Source organism: Uloborus diversus, chromosome 1 (genome assembly GCF_026930045.1).
Source record: "Uloborus diversus isolate 005 chromosome 1, Udiv.v.3.1, whole genome shotgun sequence".
Taxonomy (NCBI): Eukaryota; Metazoa; Arthropoda; class Arachnida; order Araneae; family Uloboridae; genus Uloborus; species Uloborus diversus.
Genome location: NC_072731.1, coordinates 75737276 through 75753739, shown reverse-complemented (window position 1 = coordinate 75753739; position 16464 = coordinate 75737276). Strand labels below are relative to the sequence as shown.

The window sequence follows — 16464 nt, the reverse complement described above, 5'->3', positions numbered from 1 at the left end:
ATTCATGCAATTGTCGCTGTCACTTGCTAAATGACTACCGGTGAGAAGAAAGGAACTTCCTTGGGGTGGTCTCTCAGTAGGGGTCTCTTTCTGCCCACTACCCCTGCATTCGTTTAAATGGGCCGTATTCGGGCGGTCTCGGATCTAAGCTACAAAGCCGTTTTCGGGCGGCCTCGGTCTTAAGGAGTTAAAATCAAAATCATTACATTTATCATACAAAGCTACACATGGATTTTTTTTAGTTAAATGTTGAGATCTAGGAAATTAACCGACTCTTCCTTATTTGTCTGTTTTAGCAGTAGTTCATTTGGGTAAATTTCTTTATATAAATTGAGAAAATCATTGTTGTTAAAAATGATGTCATTTATGTACCTAAAAGCTTCTATACTGTTGTTTAGTGTTTATGTTGATTGATGTATTTTTCATATTTGTCAAAAATCCTAACTGAAACGTCGATTATGAGATTGTGGGAAATGTTAGTGAAAAGATTTTCAAAATCAAAAGTATTAATACTTTGAATTTGTATATACCACTGTTTAAGAAATCCAAAACTTTCTGGTTGTTCAAAATTATGAAACTTTTTTCTTCTGCAATTTTGGCTAAGATATTTTTAAGTTTTTCGAAAAAATGTAACCAGCTTGATTATTGTAGGAGTATGTTCCACTAGTAACAAAAGTTTTTTTTATCAATTATGTTGTTATTCTGAACCTCCGGAAGATTATAACAATAGCCGAATTCATCCAAAATATTTTTCTTCCATTCTATAAAGCCTTCAGTGGACCAATTGTATTTATAAACAAGTTTTAATATAACTACTGTTGATAAAGCGGCTGACAATTTTGCTTCATGTGCAATTTTTTTTATAAACATGCTACAGAAGGAATATACAAATATTAATACATACATAAAAGTCACAGAAGTTGAATCCCGTTTAAAGAAAAGAATACATGCCTTCGACAAAATTCTAAATACGTGACATCTCAATTTCGATTTTCCTTTCCTTTTTATAACTGTTAAGTTTCATAAAAGTTCTATAAAATTTCTGATTCGTTACTAGTGGAATATACTCCTACAATAATCAAGCTGGTTCCTTTTTTTTTCAAAAATCTTAAAAATATCTTAGCCAAAATTGCACGCGAAAAAAGTTTCATAATTTTGAACAACCAAAAAGTTCTGGATTTCTTAAACAGTGGTATATACAATATTCATAGTATTAATACGCTTAATTTTGAAAATCTTTTCACTAACATTCCCCACAATCTCATAATCGACGTTTCAGTTAGGATTTTTGACAAATATGAAAAATACATCAATCTAGATAAACTCTTGGATAAACATAGTTTTCTGCAGACAGATCAACGGGATCCCAATGGGTACATCTTTTTCTAGTGCTTTTGCCAATATCTTTTTGCATTATTACGAATCTATTTTTTTAATAAACAACAGCTTTTAGATATATAGATGACATCAACATTTTTAACATCAATGATTTTCACAATTTATATAAAGAAATTTACCCAAATGAACTACTGCTAAAACAGACAAATAAGGAAAAATCAGTTCATTTCCTAGATCTCAACATTCAACTAAATAAAAAAAGATCCCAGTGTAGCTTTGTATGATAAATGTAACGATTTTGATTTTAAAGTATATTCTTTAATTCATTTTCGCAGTTGTGTTAGTAAAAAAGTGTTCAAAAATATAATCATCTCACAAATTACTAGATATACAAAAATCTGCAATAATAAAACAAATCTGAAGACAAAGATTCAAAATTTAACTGCTACCTTTAACTGAGAACCAATATCCAGAGCATCTTATGAGAAAATTTCAGTTGCAAGCTTATGGAAAGAGAAGTAGTGGGTCATTTTGTTTGTTCCATGGATTTGTTTGTTACATTTTCTTTCTTTTGCTATTTTGTTCAATTGTGATTTTTTCTCTTGTAGTTTAAATTAGTTATGAAATCGTTCTAATTAACTTTCTGTAACGCTTGCACTATTTGGTTTCTAAATGTTCAATTTAATTACTTCTTGCTTATATTCTGGACTTTCAGTAACCCCTATTGCTTGTTTTGTGAGATGTTGTGGTACTGGTGATGCGTTTTTAGGCAATTTTGCCAGCAGCACTCACGAGACATCTCATGGTTTTTTTTCCCCACCCTTGGAGAGTAACTCTCTGATGAGGCCCCAGGGTATTTCGGGATTTTTTGAAATTTTTGTTTTTTCAAATTTTTGTTCTTTTTTGTTCAATTTTATGTTGCTATTAAATTTATCGTCTACCAGTATCACAGAGCTGCCTATGGCGCCTATTGAACTGAGTTATGATGTTCAATCTGATTGAATTGTCCAGATTACAAATACAGTATATGATATTGTTTCTTAATATTACTATATAAACGCTTTTAATGATGATTAATTGATTTCAAAAGTCCAAATAAGCAGTAAAAATGATTTTTTAAATCAGGATGGCAAAAAAATATGCTTCAACATAATTCTAATGGTTCAAGAACCTTATCCGTTTTTGTTCGATATTCAAACGTCGACCTATGTCGTTTCTACGTCAAACAATATTTTTGTGCTACTTGGGCCAGTGAGTTTGACATGGATGAGGCAGTGAGGAGAAAGGTCCGCGTCCCTCACTTTGGATAACCAACCAATGTCTCCTCCTAAGGCAAGAAAAATTATATTTACAGTAAAGTATATATAGTTGCGTTAATTAAAAATATTTCTTTCATTTGCATTTCATTCCAAATTTCTTTACTACTAATTGTGCTTTTAAGTTTAATGTTGGAATTGGCACTTATGACAGGTGCAGCGCTTGTACCGGGTTGCGGTGCATACATAAAAAAAATTTCTTAGAGAATATATTTTGATGCAGCGCTTACTCCCAGAAATACGGTATCTCAAAAATTTCGACTTAAATTCAGTGATCGGAAGTAGCGGATTACAAGTAGAGAAGCATTTGCTACTTTTCTCATAGTTTGTAGTTAATGCCATATTTAAAAAAAAAAAATGCTATGTAGTGAGTAGTGCAATAAAAAAAATAGTAATTAGCAGCTATTTCCAGCAACTGCTTTTAACACCAGTTTAGTAAACAAGGTCAAGCAATATTTAATATTTCTAGCCATTATGAATAATAGTCATTCAAAAGTTACTAGAATGATTTATCACTCCTTTTTTTGTCATGATGTAACCTATCTTCAAATGCAAATGTATTCTCATGATCTAAATCAATGAAATATATGCATGTTATTTCAATGAAGGGGAGCATATTTTGCTCTCTAATTTTTGATGTATACTACTTCCTAGTGGAAATTAAGGAGCTTTATGTGCTTAATTGGGTTGGTCAAAAAAATAGCTATTTTGATAAGCAACTTGTTATTGCAAAAAAAAAAAAAATCCTAACTATGGGAAAAATAATCTTACTGCTATTATATATGCGAAAGTTTGACTGTATGGATGTATGGATGGATGTTTGTTACTCTTTCACGCAAAAACTACTGAATGGATTTTGATGAAACTTTACAAAAATATAGCTTATGCATCAGAATAACACATAGGGTGGTTTTCATCCCGCTATGGGGGGGCAAAACCCCCATGGGGAGGCAATAAAACACAATTTTTGTATAAATTATCTTATATGGGGATGAAAAAATACTTGCAAATATTAACATTATGTGTCCATCGAAAGCGCTGATTTTTCTCCTAAAGATGGCACCTGTTCAAAATTTCTAAGTAGAATAAAAAACAAGTCATGAGCTTTTTAGTTCCCTGTTCGAAGGCTTTCCCCAACCCAATACAGTATTTAGTGTATCATCTCAACTCCCCATCGATAGCGACAATTGTTGTACTGTCCAACCACGGATTGCATGGAATTTTCAAACGCCCAGATAAGACGAATCTATGTGAATAAGGGGGAAAAGTAAAAATTTGATGCTCGTATTCTGCTCATTTGAATGAGACTCTGCTTCTGCAAAAGCTGACATCGGTAAAAGATAATAGATTCGTCCATTTACGGCTGTAAAACGGATGTTTGTCTTTCCATACAATTTGTGGTCAGACAATATTGTTGACTATTTTTGCTTTTCATCTGACTGTTCAAGGCTTTTCTCAAGTCAAATCTTAAAGTAAGATTTTTGTACAAGATTGGCAAATAATACATGAATTTTGCTGATTATTTTCCAGTTTAACGCAACTTTGATGCAATTATGAGGGGTTTTTTTATTATTTGAGTTCACTGGGTAGTTGATCGACCAGCAGGAATCTCGCTAAACTTTTTTGCTGAATCATTTCAATACCTAAGGCATTTGGCATTTTTTTTCAATTGTCGCTGTTTTTGAAGCTATAGACTACGTAATACTATTTCTCGGTTTTCAGCATGTAACCAAAGTATTGCCATTTCTTTAATATTTCTTTCTTTAAATCATTTGTTAACATGTAAAATAATCCGCCAACTAAATTAAGCAAATCCATAAACAGCAGAAATTTGCACACAATTTCTAAATTTTACTATTTATTTTGGAAACATTTCGGGAAGCATTTTATGGTCACCAGAAGTATCTCAGTATTTGGCAACACTATCTCTTCAATGAAAATTAGTAACACAGTTTTACAAAGTAGGTTGGGGGAACCTTATCCAAGGTATCCCAAAACGATTACCTCAAATTCGGTAACTTTTAAATCTCAATTAGGGAGTTTTCCCAGTTTCCCCGACATTTCATCCCCCCCCCCCCCCCCGATTTTCAGTTTTAATCATACCTTTTAATAGATTAAAGAAGGGAGGCAATCCGAATTGTCGGCAAAACTGGGGAAAAAACCACTTTTTGGTAACAATTTGACCTCTGCCTGTGTTTACCATTAACTTGAATCGATGGAAAAAAAACTACATCAATGTGAGTGAAGCCGCTGGTAAAAGCTAGTAAAATTAATATATTATGTCTTTAGATAACGCATAGGGGTTACAATCCTGGACCAATTTCAATTGTATGGGATTTCGTATTATTGTGTGGAGTCAATCCCGCAGGACTCTCTCAACTCTTTTAAAAATTGTATTTTAATGTCTTTTGACGTCTTGTCAGGTTAAAATTCTTATTTGGCAAAAAAAAAAAAAAACACATAAAAAAGGTTGTTTAAATTTGCCAAAATAAAATGTATACAACTATATTTATATTAATTAGCTTTAAAAATAAAAATTTTAAAAAACTACATTAAAATCAATACTAGACTTCATGACCTCTAGGTTGTGGGAATTTGAAATTGTAGATATGATATTATTATTTAAAGATTAATCACTTGTGAAATTGTCATTATTTTTTGCTGCTGTAACTATGTTTGTTTAGGAGCAGATTTTTTGTTTCTTTTACTATGTTAACTCATTTACTTTTGAATCTATTAAACAAATAAATTGATATCAATGCTGTATTTTCTATGATTCATTTTTAAATTTTAGAATTAGTTGTTTACTATATTTTCAATACTTATTATTGATTTTTTTTCCTTTTTTTTTAATTTTAGAATCCAGACTACATGAAAAATAACTTTTTTATTAGTATCGAAACAATGCACTGTCCAGATGCTGGAGATCAGTTCAACGTAAGTTTGGTTTTTCTTGGGAGCAAAATGTAGTATCAATCTCATATTTTCTCTACTTGCATAGGTGCCTATTTCATGTGGAATAAAGTTGGAGTACTACTTTTTCAATGGTTAAATAATGAATGAAATAAATTAGCTATGCTTTTTTTCGTAATTATAGTTCTGAGCTCGGGGAAGGAAGAGACAGAGAAAAAAGAAAGCAGCATATAAAAAAAATTGTAAGAAATACTCATGCATTAGTTTCAAGGTCACAAAGAACCCCTTTTTATGGAAAAAAGCTGAACTATTAGAAACTCTGTTTCAGGCTATCTTTGCAAGAATTTATTGAGAAAGGACTCTAAGGCATTATCCAGGAAAAATTTTAGAAACTGAGGTCTTTACTTTCAGGCTTTTCGTAGCAAGGTAAAGGGAGAATGGGCTCATTGTAGAAAGCATCCAAACTAAAGTCTTAAAGGCGCAATTATGATCTTTCGTGAACATTAGAGGTAGGGATTCGGAGGTCATCCTCGAAAATATTCTGAAGTTGGATTAGAACTCTTCAGCTATCTTTAGCTCTAAGCAATTTTTCAATGACTTAAAGAAGAGGAGAATATTTGAAGGTTGTTTCCAGAAAAAAATTGTCTTTGATAATGTTGAGATAGGGGCAGGTGCTCTTTGAAGAAAAAATTCAGAAACTGAAAGAAGTATTAAAACCGTAAATTTAAGCTATCTTCTGGATAATTTAGGAGAAGAGGTTGAAGGTTTCTTTCAAAAAAAAGTTTCTGAGCTGAATTCTAAGCTTGTTATGCTTTGTGTGACTCGAAAAAAAAATTCGGAGGCTCTTGCCCTAAAATTTTTTGAAATTGAAGTCTTAAATATGTTTGGTTGTTTTTATTTGAGGTAAATATAGGATCTGAAAACACTCTTTTCATCCATACGCTCACTTATTTTGCATAAAAAATGGCAACCCCCAAAATGCGTGTCTGCAGTACATGGGCGCCCATATGCAAAATTATAAGACGGAGGGGGAGCTCAGATATTTTCCCCATAGTTTCGCAGGATATTTTCCCCATGGAAACCATTTTCAGGACAGATTAGAGTTACTAAAATTTGTCGTTTTTAATAACTTATTCATTAATGGCTGGAGAAGAAATGTCTTTACATTTTTGCTAAGAAAAAAGTACTAAAAGCAAGGAAGTTCTAATTTGTAAGGGGGGGGGACTCGCGACCCCACTTGCTCCCCAATATGGGCGCCCCTGTTGCAGTAATCTATAATTTTGCAATTATACATTGTTGATTCTTACTTTACTGTTTTTATTGTGTTAAAAATGTTATAAATGAATAAATTTCTCATTTTTAATTTAAAAAACCCCATTTAATTGCCTTTCTTGCATAATTTGTATTTGTAACAACGTATTTGCAAGTGTTATTTATACGTTGCAATGGCCCTTAAACATGTCACTACTGGCTCCACTATGGGTCAAGTTGTGACATAGTTCAAGTTGCGAAAAATTTGTTTTATGCAACAAGGAACGTTAATGGCGTTAATAATTGCAGGGCTCCCAAATGATCCGCTTTTCCCGCCAAAGTTCGTTTTTTAGGGTTAAGTCCGCTTTTTACCACTTTTTAACATTTTTGTCCGATTAGTGCGCTTTCATATTGTTTTTACTTAAAAATCAGATTTTAAAAGTTTTCCATTACGTTAAAAGATACTGTACACCCAAACACGTGACCGCAGCGCCTTAACCTGACTTTCCCGTATTATTTCGCTTCAGATTGACATCATTACTCCTCCTTCAACCACTGCATCATGGAAATCCATAAAAAAGAGGTTTGGGGGAGGAGTTATGATATTGAATCGCGAGCAGGGTGCTGCGGATATTTCTCGGAATTTCAGCCTCGCTTTTGCAATAAAGAATGAACTCTCGGATCTCGATAACTCGAATATTCCTTTATCTCAAAGTTTTCATTGGATCCCGAGCTCTTGAGACTGTTGTGGAAACTTCCCATAACTCAAAACATTTTAGGCGGTCCCTTGGGACTTAGCGTTGTCGCGCGTTGACTGTAATAGTAATGCTGCTATGAACCACCCCTTTTGCGAATGAATTCTGAAGTAATGTTGTGGCGCATGCGCCATTTCTTTTACAGTCGCATATGTTTGTAAATTTTACGTTCTTGAAAAACCTTGAAAAGTTCCTGAAAAAAAGAGTATTTTCTAAGTGCTTGAAAGCCTTGAAAATGTATGAAAAGTTTCTTTATTACTTGAATTCTTTCGAAAATCATTGCAGGCAATCTAAAGCATACTTCAGATTTCTTTAATTCTTTTAAAAATATTTCATCAGTGCAATTTTCTGAACATAGGTTCGATATGCAGTATCGCAAAAAATTGGTTTCGTGTTTGAGGTTTCAACCCTTTTGCATCTTGTAAATATTTTGATGTTTTTTTACAATCGGAAGTTATTTTGACATGTGCTAACTTAGATTAGCTTATTTTTCGTTTAATTTCAATAATTAACGAAAGAATTAGTTTGGAAACCATAACAGCATTGAACTTACTCGGACTTCGCCGAAAACTGCTACTCACGTTTGAAATTTCAATCCTTTTGCATCTTGTAAATATTTTGATGTTTTTGACAGTAAGAAGTTATTTTGACATATACTACTTTAGATTAGCTTATTTTTCGCTTAATTTCAATAATTAACGAAGGAATTAGTTTGGAAACCATGTCAACATTGAACTTTTTTGGACTTCGGGGAAAACTGCTTCTCGCATTTGAAATTTCAATCCTTTTGCATCTTGTAAATATTTTTGATGTTTATGACAATAGGAAGTTATTTTGACATGTACTACTTTAGCTTATTTTTCATTTAATTTCAATAATTAACGAAGTAATTATTTTGGAAACCATGGCAACATTGAACTTACTCGTACTTCGCAGAAAATGAGTTTTAGTGTTTGAAATTTGAATCTTTTTTGCATCATGAAAATATTAAAATATTTTTCTCAATTGAATGCAGTTTTCCCAAATGCTACCTTAGATTAGCATGTTTTATGTTTAATTTAGTAGAAAATAAATAAATTTATTTATTTATGGCAAATATGCCAAAATTGAACTTGGTTCGTGAAAATTTGCTTATCTGAGCTTTCAATCGTTTTGTATCTAATAAATATTTTTATATTTTTGGCAATTTAAAGTTTTGACATGCTACATTAGATTAACTTCTTTTAATTTTTATTTAAATAACTAAAAAAATAATATTTTTTTTAATTCGAATTTCTAGTTTTGCAAACTTAATTTTAATTATTAGCTTATTTTCGGTTATTACTGTTTTTTTACGGGGGGGGGGGGGTATTAAATGTAAACAATTGAGTGCATAACATTTTAACTTAATGTTTGTATTTAGAACAAAGTTGAATTATAAAATTTTATAAAGTTGAATTTATGTACATCATTTCATTGTCATGATGCCTGCTAAAGAGGGGAATTAGTCCCCCTCCCCATAAAAATTCAAAGCACTCATGACCTTGCAATCATGGAGTTCTTTTTTTTTTTTTTTTTTCTAAGTTTTATGATTCTTAAAAATATACTTTGAATATGAAAATTGCAAAACTAAGCCTCATGTGATCTGCTTCTCTTTGTGATTAAGCATTTCAAACATTTTTAGGAAAACTTTCAATGCAGTAAATCTTTTATCAAAGTGTCTCTTGTAGAAAAAGCAGTTTGTTTTCCTATGATTTTTATATTACTTTCTGTTATTTATATGTTAGCATTAAATGAAATCTGCATGTAATATTTATAATGCGAATTTAAGGTAGTACCTTGAAAAATATTTTTTTACTCTTGAAAAGTGCTTAAATTTTTTTCTCCCTAAAGGGTATGAAACCCTGTGTTAAGATATTAAATTTAAAATTCAAATGTAAAATAATTTTATTATAAACTCAGTTGTAGCTTTGTTGAAAATCAAAACAATATTTTTTAGGTTTCAGTGTGAGTCACAAGGAAGTGCAAATTTCTCAGCAAATAGTTAGATGAAACTGATGAAGATGGGAACAAAATTAGAGACTGGGGAAAACAACAAGAGTGTAACATTTTTTGTTTGGTGTATGATAACGCTATTCAGAAGCATTACAAGGCAGGAAAACATAAAAATAATTTTTAACTAAATAAAGATGAAGCTCAGAAAGATGAAGCTCAGCTTCATCTATCTTTCAGTGAGACTACCAGCATCCCTGATTCAAGTCAAAATGTATCACTATGCCTATTTAGTTCTAAAGAGGCTGCCTTAAGTGCTGAACTAAGTGCCCCCCTCCCCCCATCCAAATATTTGTGTAAATAATATTATTCAATGGATAAAAAGATCAGTTTCACAGGCGATAAAAGAATTGTATTTCATTATTATAGTTAATTAACGAATTATCTTCACGAATTTAGCCCACCTGGCAACTAATTTGCCTTTTGGTGCTTCCCTGGGATTAATTATGAGTGATCCTCCCAAGGTCCTTTTTTTGATCCTAACTGGTCCTCTTTAGTCCCCTTTTTGATTGAAAATGGTCCGCTTTTACGCTTTTCTGAAGCTAAAATGTGTTGGGAGCCCTGTAATTGGTTTAAAAATGAATAACTCAAATTTTATTCTAATGATAATGATACACTAAATATTTTATTTCAGTTCAAATCTTATGATAATATCAAAAATGTTGAAAATGTCTCTACTAGCCCCAGTCTCCCCTAAACTAAACGTTAAAGAGTTTTTTTATTATCATTATTAGTAAGGAAAACAATGTATACTGAAAAATACTTTGAGTTTGAATGCAAAAAAAACAAAAAACAAACACTTTTTCTGTACAACATTCTTTTGTAAAAATATCATTTTAATTTAATTGAAGTACCCTATTCTCAAGAAGCATTCTGACATTTTTTCCATCTGAGGAAATCACAAGTTACATTTTGATAGTAATCTTGTTTTGAAATAGAAGTATAATTGGCTTTCCAGAAAGTTTTCAACTAATGTAAATATCTTATATATTACATTACAGCTATAATACATTATTTAAATTTTCAAAACTAGAATACTTTTGGAAACTTTGTTGCACACTCCTTTTATGCTCCAGCAATTAGAATTTGCTGATGTTTTTTTTTTAATATTATTTATTGGTATTTGTTTACAATTGTTTGTTATAGATAAAATTTTCTTTCTCTTAATAGGCCCATGAATTGCCTCCTGAAAAACTTAAACATCGTGAAGTAGTTTTTATCGACATTGCCAACGATTCAGTAGAAAGTAGAGTAAGTTGATAATTGTTACCTTTAACAGAAAACTATCATTATCTCTTCTATTTAAAAATATTTGAATGTGTAACTATTACCTCTTCTGAAAGCATTCAGAAGCTGAACACTATCAGCAAGCTTGGGACTTTTTTTCCAGAAGTTTGAATGAAGAGTATCTCAGATTTAGTACTTAATTCATTGAACTTTGCTTTTCTGGCTGCAACCATCAAAATATACAAACCACATTTATTAAGAGCTGTAACACAAAACGTTCATGAAAGATAAAAAATGAAACAAATTTTAATAATGGCTGTAAAAGAAGCAGAAGAATAATTTCTTAATAAATACTGAAAATTGGAAAACACAGCTGTCATTTTTAAGCAGATTGAGTCTAATTACATTGCTTTGATGTTTATCCAGGGTCCTTATGCATCCTTACAAGTACTTACAAGCCCTCCCTTCCATATTTAAACTTTCTAAGTGCTTGAAGTCCTTATTTAAATACTTCTTATTTTAATGCTTGTTTTTACTCACATTATTTTTAAAAAATCAGAATTTTGTTTTTGTAATACAGCACTTGCAACAAATGTCATCACACCATCTGTTGAGGGGCAAGCTGTGGTATTTTCAAAATTTTGAAACCAGAGAAGGGAGGAATTGAGACAACAGAGACTTTATGCAAATTTAACTTCAGTGAGTTACTGAAGTTAATAATAAGAGTACTGAAGTTTAATCGTCATAATTTGTATGACGATAAAAGTAAAGTATATTTAGGATTTTCTGCTTTTACTAATAAAAGTAAATATTAAAATGAAGGTAATGGTAGACAAGGATGATTTCACATGCCAACAGGGATGCTCAGTAAAACATCGTAACAATGATAAAACATTTAATTCAAAAAAATGTCCAGTGAATTATGCACTTGTTAGACATGCAACTTGCATTGGTCCATGAGTAACAGTTGTATATCCTGAAAAAACTGTAGAAAATGAAAATAACATTGATTGTCATTAAAAAAAACTTATTTTGGAAAAAATTTTAAATGAAATTTTGTTCCTCTATGCAGATTTTCTGTTAAGTACTGAAACCTGAGCTCATTTGAATTTACTTTTTTCAATCTGAGGAATGGATTCTTTTGATACTTTTTTACAAACTTATTTTAGCATAATAAGCATTGTGAAAAAGTTTGGATAAAATGGTATTGATACTATCACATGGACAAGTATTTAGTTGGTACTTTGAGAAGTACACTATATGACCAAAAGTATAGGGACACTTTCAAAAATTACCATTTTTACAGATTTTTCAAGAAATAAAAGACCAATTACTCTGTAATTTTTTCCACATAAAAAGTATACTCCAGCTGTCATTTTCCAATAAAATTAAATCTACTATTCATTTTGGGGACCAGCAACAAATTGAGGAAATAAAAAAAAGTTTTGATCATTTTTCATTGTAAATAGTTGGGAATAAGCTATAAATTTCAAAAAAAAGTTAAAAACCTATCTTTTTTTTTTTTTTTTTTTTTTTTTTTTTTTTTTTTTTTTGTATTTTTGTGAAAGTATCTCTTATACCCACGTAGATGTAATCATTTCTTTCAAATATGCAAAATTTTTGAAGGTTTTTGACTCATATAACGCAGAGTTTTCCATCAAATTTTACTTAACTTTCAGAATATTTGACAGCATATTAGAGAAACATAATAATAAAGAACTTTCTTGGGATAAAATTAGTTAAGATTTGAACTTTGTCTGGAAATTGATGTTTTAAAGTCTTTCAAAATTAAAAATTGCTGCAAAACTCTGCCGAGGAAATTTGATCCAGAAACCATGTTCTTTGTCCATTACCTTGATTTTTTAGCGAAAAAATCGAATAGCAAGTAAGAAGAATCCAGCATACTTCTTTTACTATGTGCCACATAGCTACCTTGTCTGAAGAGAGTGAGCAAAACATGGGAGAACCAGATAGATGCCTAAGTCAGGTGCGTCAGTCAATATATGCAATCAGTATTGGTTTTCCATTGTAGCTCTCATGTGTTTTGGTTGGTACATCCAAATTACCATTGATATTAATTTGAAAGGTATTGATAAAATTTTATCCGGGAACCAGGAGCCACCTTGTTGCTAATCTTCTTCTTTTTTTTTTCTTTTTTTTTTTTATCTCATAGCCTCAAGAGCCTTAGAGCATCTATAAGAAAGTTGGATTACCTTCTTTCATCATGTATCATAAATCTTTCTCTATGTGCATAATCTCAAAATGAGCAAGGGGGTAGACAGCTTTAAGAAGGCTATTGATCTTCATTGGGGACAAATAAACTAACTAGGGCCAGCCTAGCTGAGCTCAGAGTCTTGCTGGTAGTCACAGTTGTATTTGTCTATTTGTGTAAAATGTTCAGCTTAGTTGATAAATATGTTAAACACTACTTTAGTCTCTTTTTGATAATGTATTAATTGTGAGCCATTGTTTTTAATGTATGCCTGACTTTTTTTTCCTTTTACCAGGATTACAAAGAATCTGAAGATCCAACTAAGTTCAAATCTGAAAAAACAGGGAGAGGTCCTTTAGTAGGAAGTTGGCAGGTAGAACTCTTTTAACTTCTTGTTTTTGATATAGTTTGTCAATGCATGTCTGAAAAATTAAAAATAAAGATAACGAAAATGAGAGGGAACAATTGCATCCAAAACTGGATTTTTATCTTAATTCAAGTGTTCAAAAAATTTGTGTTTTTAAATTTAAAATGTTAAACTGGTTATTGATCATTTGTTTTGAACATTTGTAATTTTTATATTTTTAATCAGTATTTCTTTTCAGAAAACATGTAATCCTATAATGTGTGCCTATAAGTTAGTGACAGTAGAATTTAAATGGTTTGGGCTACAGAACAGAGTGGAATCATTTATTCAGAAGGTGAGACTGCTAATATTTCAAGTTAACCAATTCTAAGTGCTGCCCTGGTAGCACTTAGATACAATATGCACTGTTAGCGTATTCTTATACAGTGGAAAACCAATCATCCGGCATTCTCAGGACTATCTCTATCCTCGATATCTCAATTTCCTCTTTTCTGGATTGCTAATAAACGCTACTTGCCGATTGTTTATGAAACTCAAGTTACAATGATAAGTAATAGTCTATTTTAAAATAGAAAGAAAACACTTCAGAAATGCTAGCTGCTGCTATTTTGAAGGCTGTAGAAGTTTTTTCCTCTAACTGCATTTACAGCGTACATACACCCCAATCACTAAACCCTTAGTATACGCTGTTGAGTTCATCATTTCTTAAAAACAAAGTTTTTATTGAGTATACTATATACAAAAACACAAAATGCATTGCTATTACCTTCGTAGCTGCAACTAACATTCCTGCCAGTTCATCCACCGTCCAACACTTTTTCCTTATAGTCCATTCAATGAATACTCAAAACATGGGTGTAGTGTGCATAAAGAAGCGATAATTTATGACTTCAGAATATTCTTAGGGGTAGTCAGTAAGTCAACATAATAAGTCCTCACCCCTAGGGGGTGAGCTAAAGGTGGGAGGGAGGGGGGGTAAGAAATTTTTTGGTTTTTCGAGCGAATGTCGGAAACGGTGAAAGAAATGCGTTTAAAGTAAAACATCAAGCTAAATTAACTCCTACGAAACTGTTTCAACATATATTTGTCAAATTCTCAATAATTTTCCGGGTATATGTTATGAAAAATCGATGATTTTCGGAAAATTCTCTCTTTTTGTCGAACATTTACTCCTTGTGCCTCCCAGGATCAGTATTCATGAAAATTGTCAATGAGTGTTGAAGAGCTTTAAATTTCCTTCAACTTGATGTGCTATTTTGTTATATTTTATTCAACCAATCAAAAGCTACATAATTTCAAACATTCACTTTCATGGCAAAAAATGGAACACTTGCCATTCGCAAATTTTAAACTGAATCGAAAGGATCGTGCACTTCCTCTTTGCTCAATGAATTCAACAATCCTGATGGACAATAAAGAAGTATTTGTAGATTACTTCAACACAAATGATGTTAAAGGGGGGGGGGGGTGAAAGTGTGACTTTGTGACAAGAGGGAAGGAAAGAGTGAGAAGTGTGACATCAAGCATTTTTTAATACGAATATGTTTATGAAACGTAGCTTGCAAAAAAACTTTGTGACAAAGGGGAAGGGGGTCAAAAATGTTGGAAAAAAAGTGTAACATCATATATGATCAGCCCCTTACCATGAAATCTGATGGAGATTTGCAGAACTACATATATGCAGTTTGAATTAGCTCCATACCCATGGCATTGTTTAACAAAAGTGAATTGAGGAAGTGCAGAAAGCCATCATTTCCTCAGTAAGAAATTTCTTAGAAGTAATTAATAAGTAAACATACTGAAAGTTCCCGACCCTAGGGGGGGGAGTTAAAGGTGTCAAGGATGAGCCAAATTTTGTAGTTTTCTATTATATCTCGGAAACAGTAGGAAAAATGTTTCCAAACAAAAGTGATCAAGTTAACTAAATTTATTGTGAAATTGTTTTCATACATGTATGTCACATTTCCAGTGGTTTTTTAGGTATGTGTTCTTGAAAACCAAAACTTTTCGGGGAGGAAAAAGAGTTATCTCATTCTTATTGTCTCAGAGTGTCTGTACCAAGCAAGCACTCAAGGGATCTTGTGCAGTAATCATGTGACAAGGACCCTGACAGTTTTCCGTGTCTTGAAAATCCACTGGCTGACTACTTGAAGTGCAGATTCAAACCTGATACCAGAGAAATACGAAGCCTATGCCCAATCACCGCGACACCCAGCTGACACGCAGTCAAAAACTATGAAGTTCTAGAATGAACTCAATTGTGTTATTCTTATTGAAATGAATATGTGACACTATGGCATGATAATGAAAATTTTAATAATAGAAATAAGGTAAATGTAGCTGACCGGCAGCACCTTTTAGTAATTTTAGTTTTTATTACATTATTACTAATCATGTTTTGAAAGTGTTTATACTGAATATGGACTGACAGTAATTAAAAAATGAAAATATCATCTTAAAGATGACATCTTGGTTTTATTCTGAGGCGGGATCATGTCACCAGCAGTGGAAAAGTTGTTCTAAGAAATTGGGCAATTCCATGATAAGGTCAACCAGATGATCAAATTTTCAAAATTAAAATTTCTAAACAAATGAGGTGTCATTTTAAAGGTAAAGAGTTGTATAATTTGAAATGCCTGTCTAAAATTTGATCACTTCAGGTATAAATAAGTTACAGGAGGTTAAACTAAGGTCAACATCTTGAGTATTTTCAAACCATATTTGGTGACTCTCGAAGAAATTCTGTTTTTTCCAAAAAATACAGACTAATATTATGAATTGAGATGAATAACCATTTAAAGATACAATGTGTTGCTGGCGATGCTGCAAAAATGTGTCAAAATAAAATTCATTTTGATTTGTAAAAGAATTCCTCTGGGGTACATTAAGTGTTTTACATCCGACACCAAAATGCGCAGTTAATTATGCTGAGCCAATAATTTTAAAGCTACATGCATGTATTTTTGGGTACAAAGTAAGAATTTCAATCTCTTTGATGTAACCTATTTTCATTTTGTAACAAGTGAATATTTTTTACTAAAATCTAGGTGTTGG

At 31.8% G+C, this 16464-nt stretch overlaps 1 protein-coding gene across 1 annotated transcript in view; it reads left to right on the top strand.

The window, feature by feature from the left end:
- The window catches only part of LOC129230444 (phosphatidylinositol transfer protein alpha isoform-like), a 68135-nt gene that overhangs the window by 38858 nt on the left and 12813 nt on the right, over positions 1 to 16464 (top strand). Inside the window, exons 6-9 of the mRNA XM_054864845.1 lie at positions 5514 to 5591; positions 10775 to 10855; positions 13339 to 13416; positions 13649 to 13744. Of these exons, the coding sequence (XP_054720820.1) occupies positions 5514 to 5591; positions 10775 to 10855; positions 13339 to 13416; positions 13649 to 13744 (333 nt within the window). The remainder of the gene's footprint in view (positions 1 to 5513; positions 5592 to 10774; positions 10856 to 13338; positions 13417 to 13648; positions 13745 to 16464) is intronic.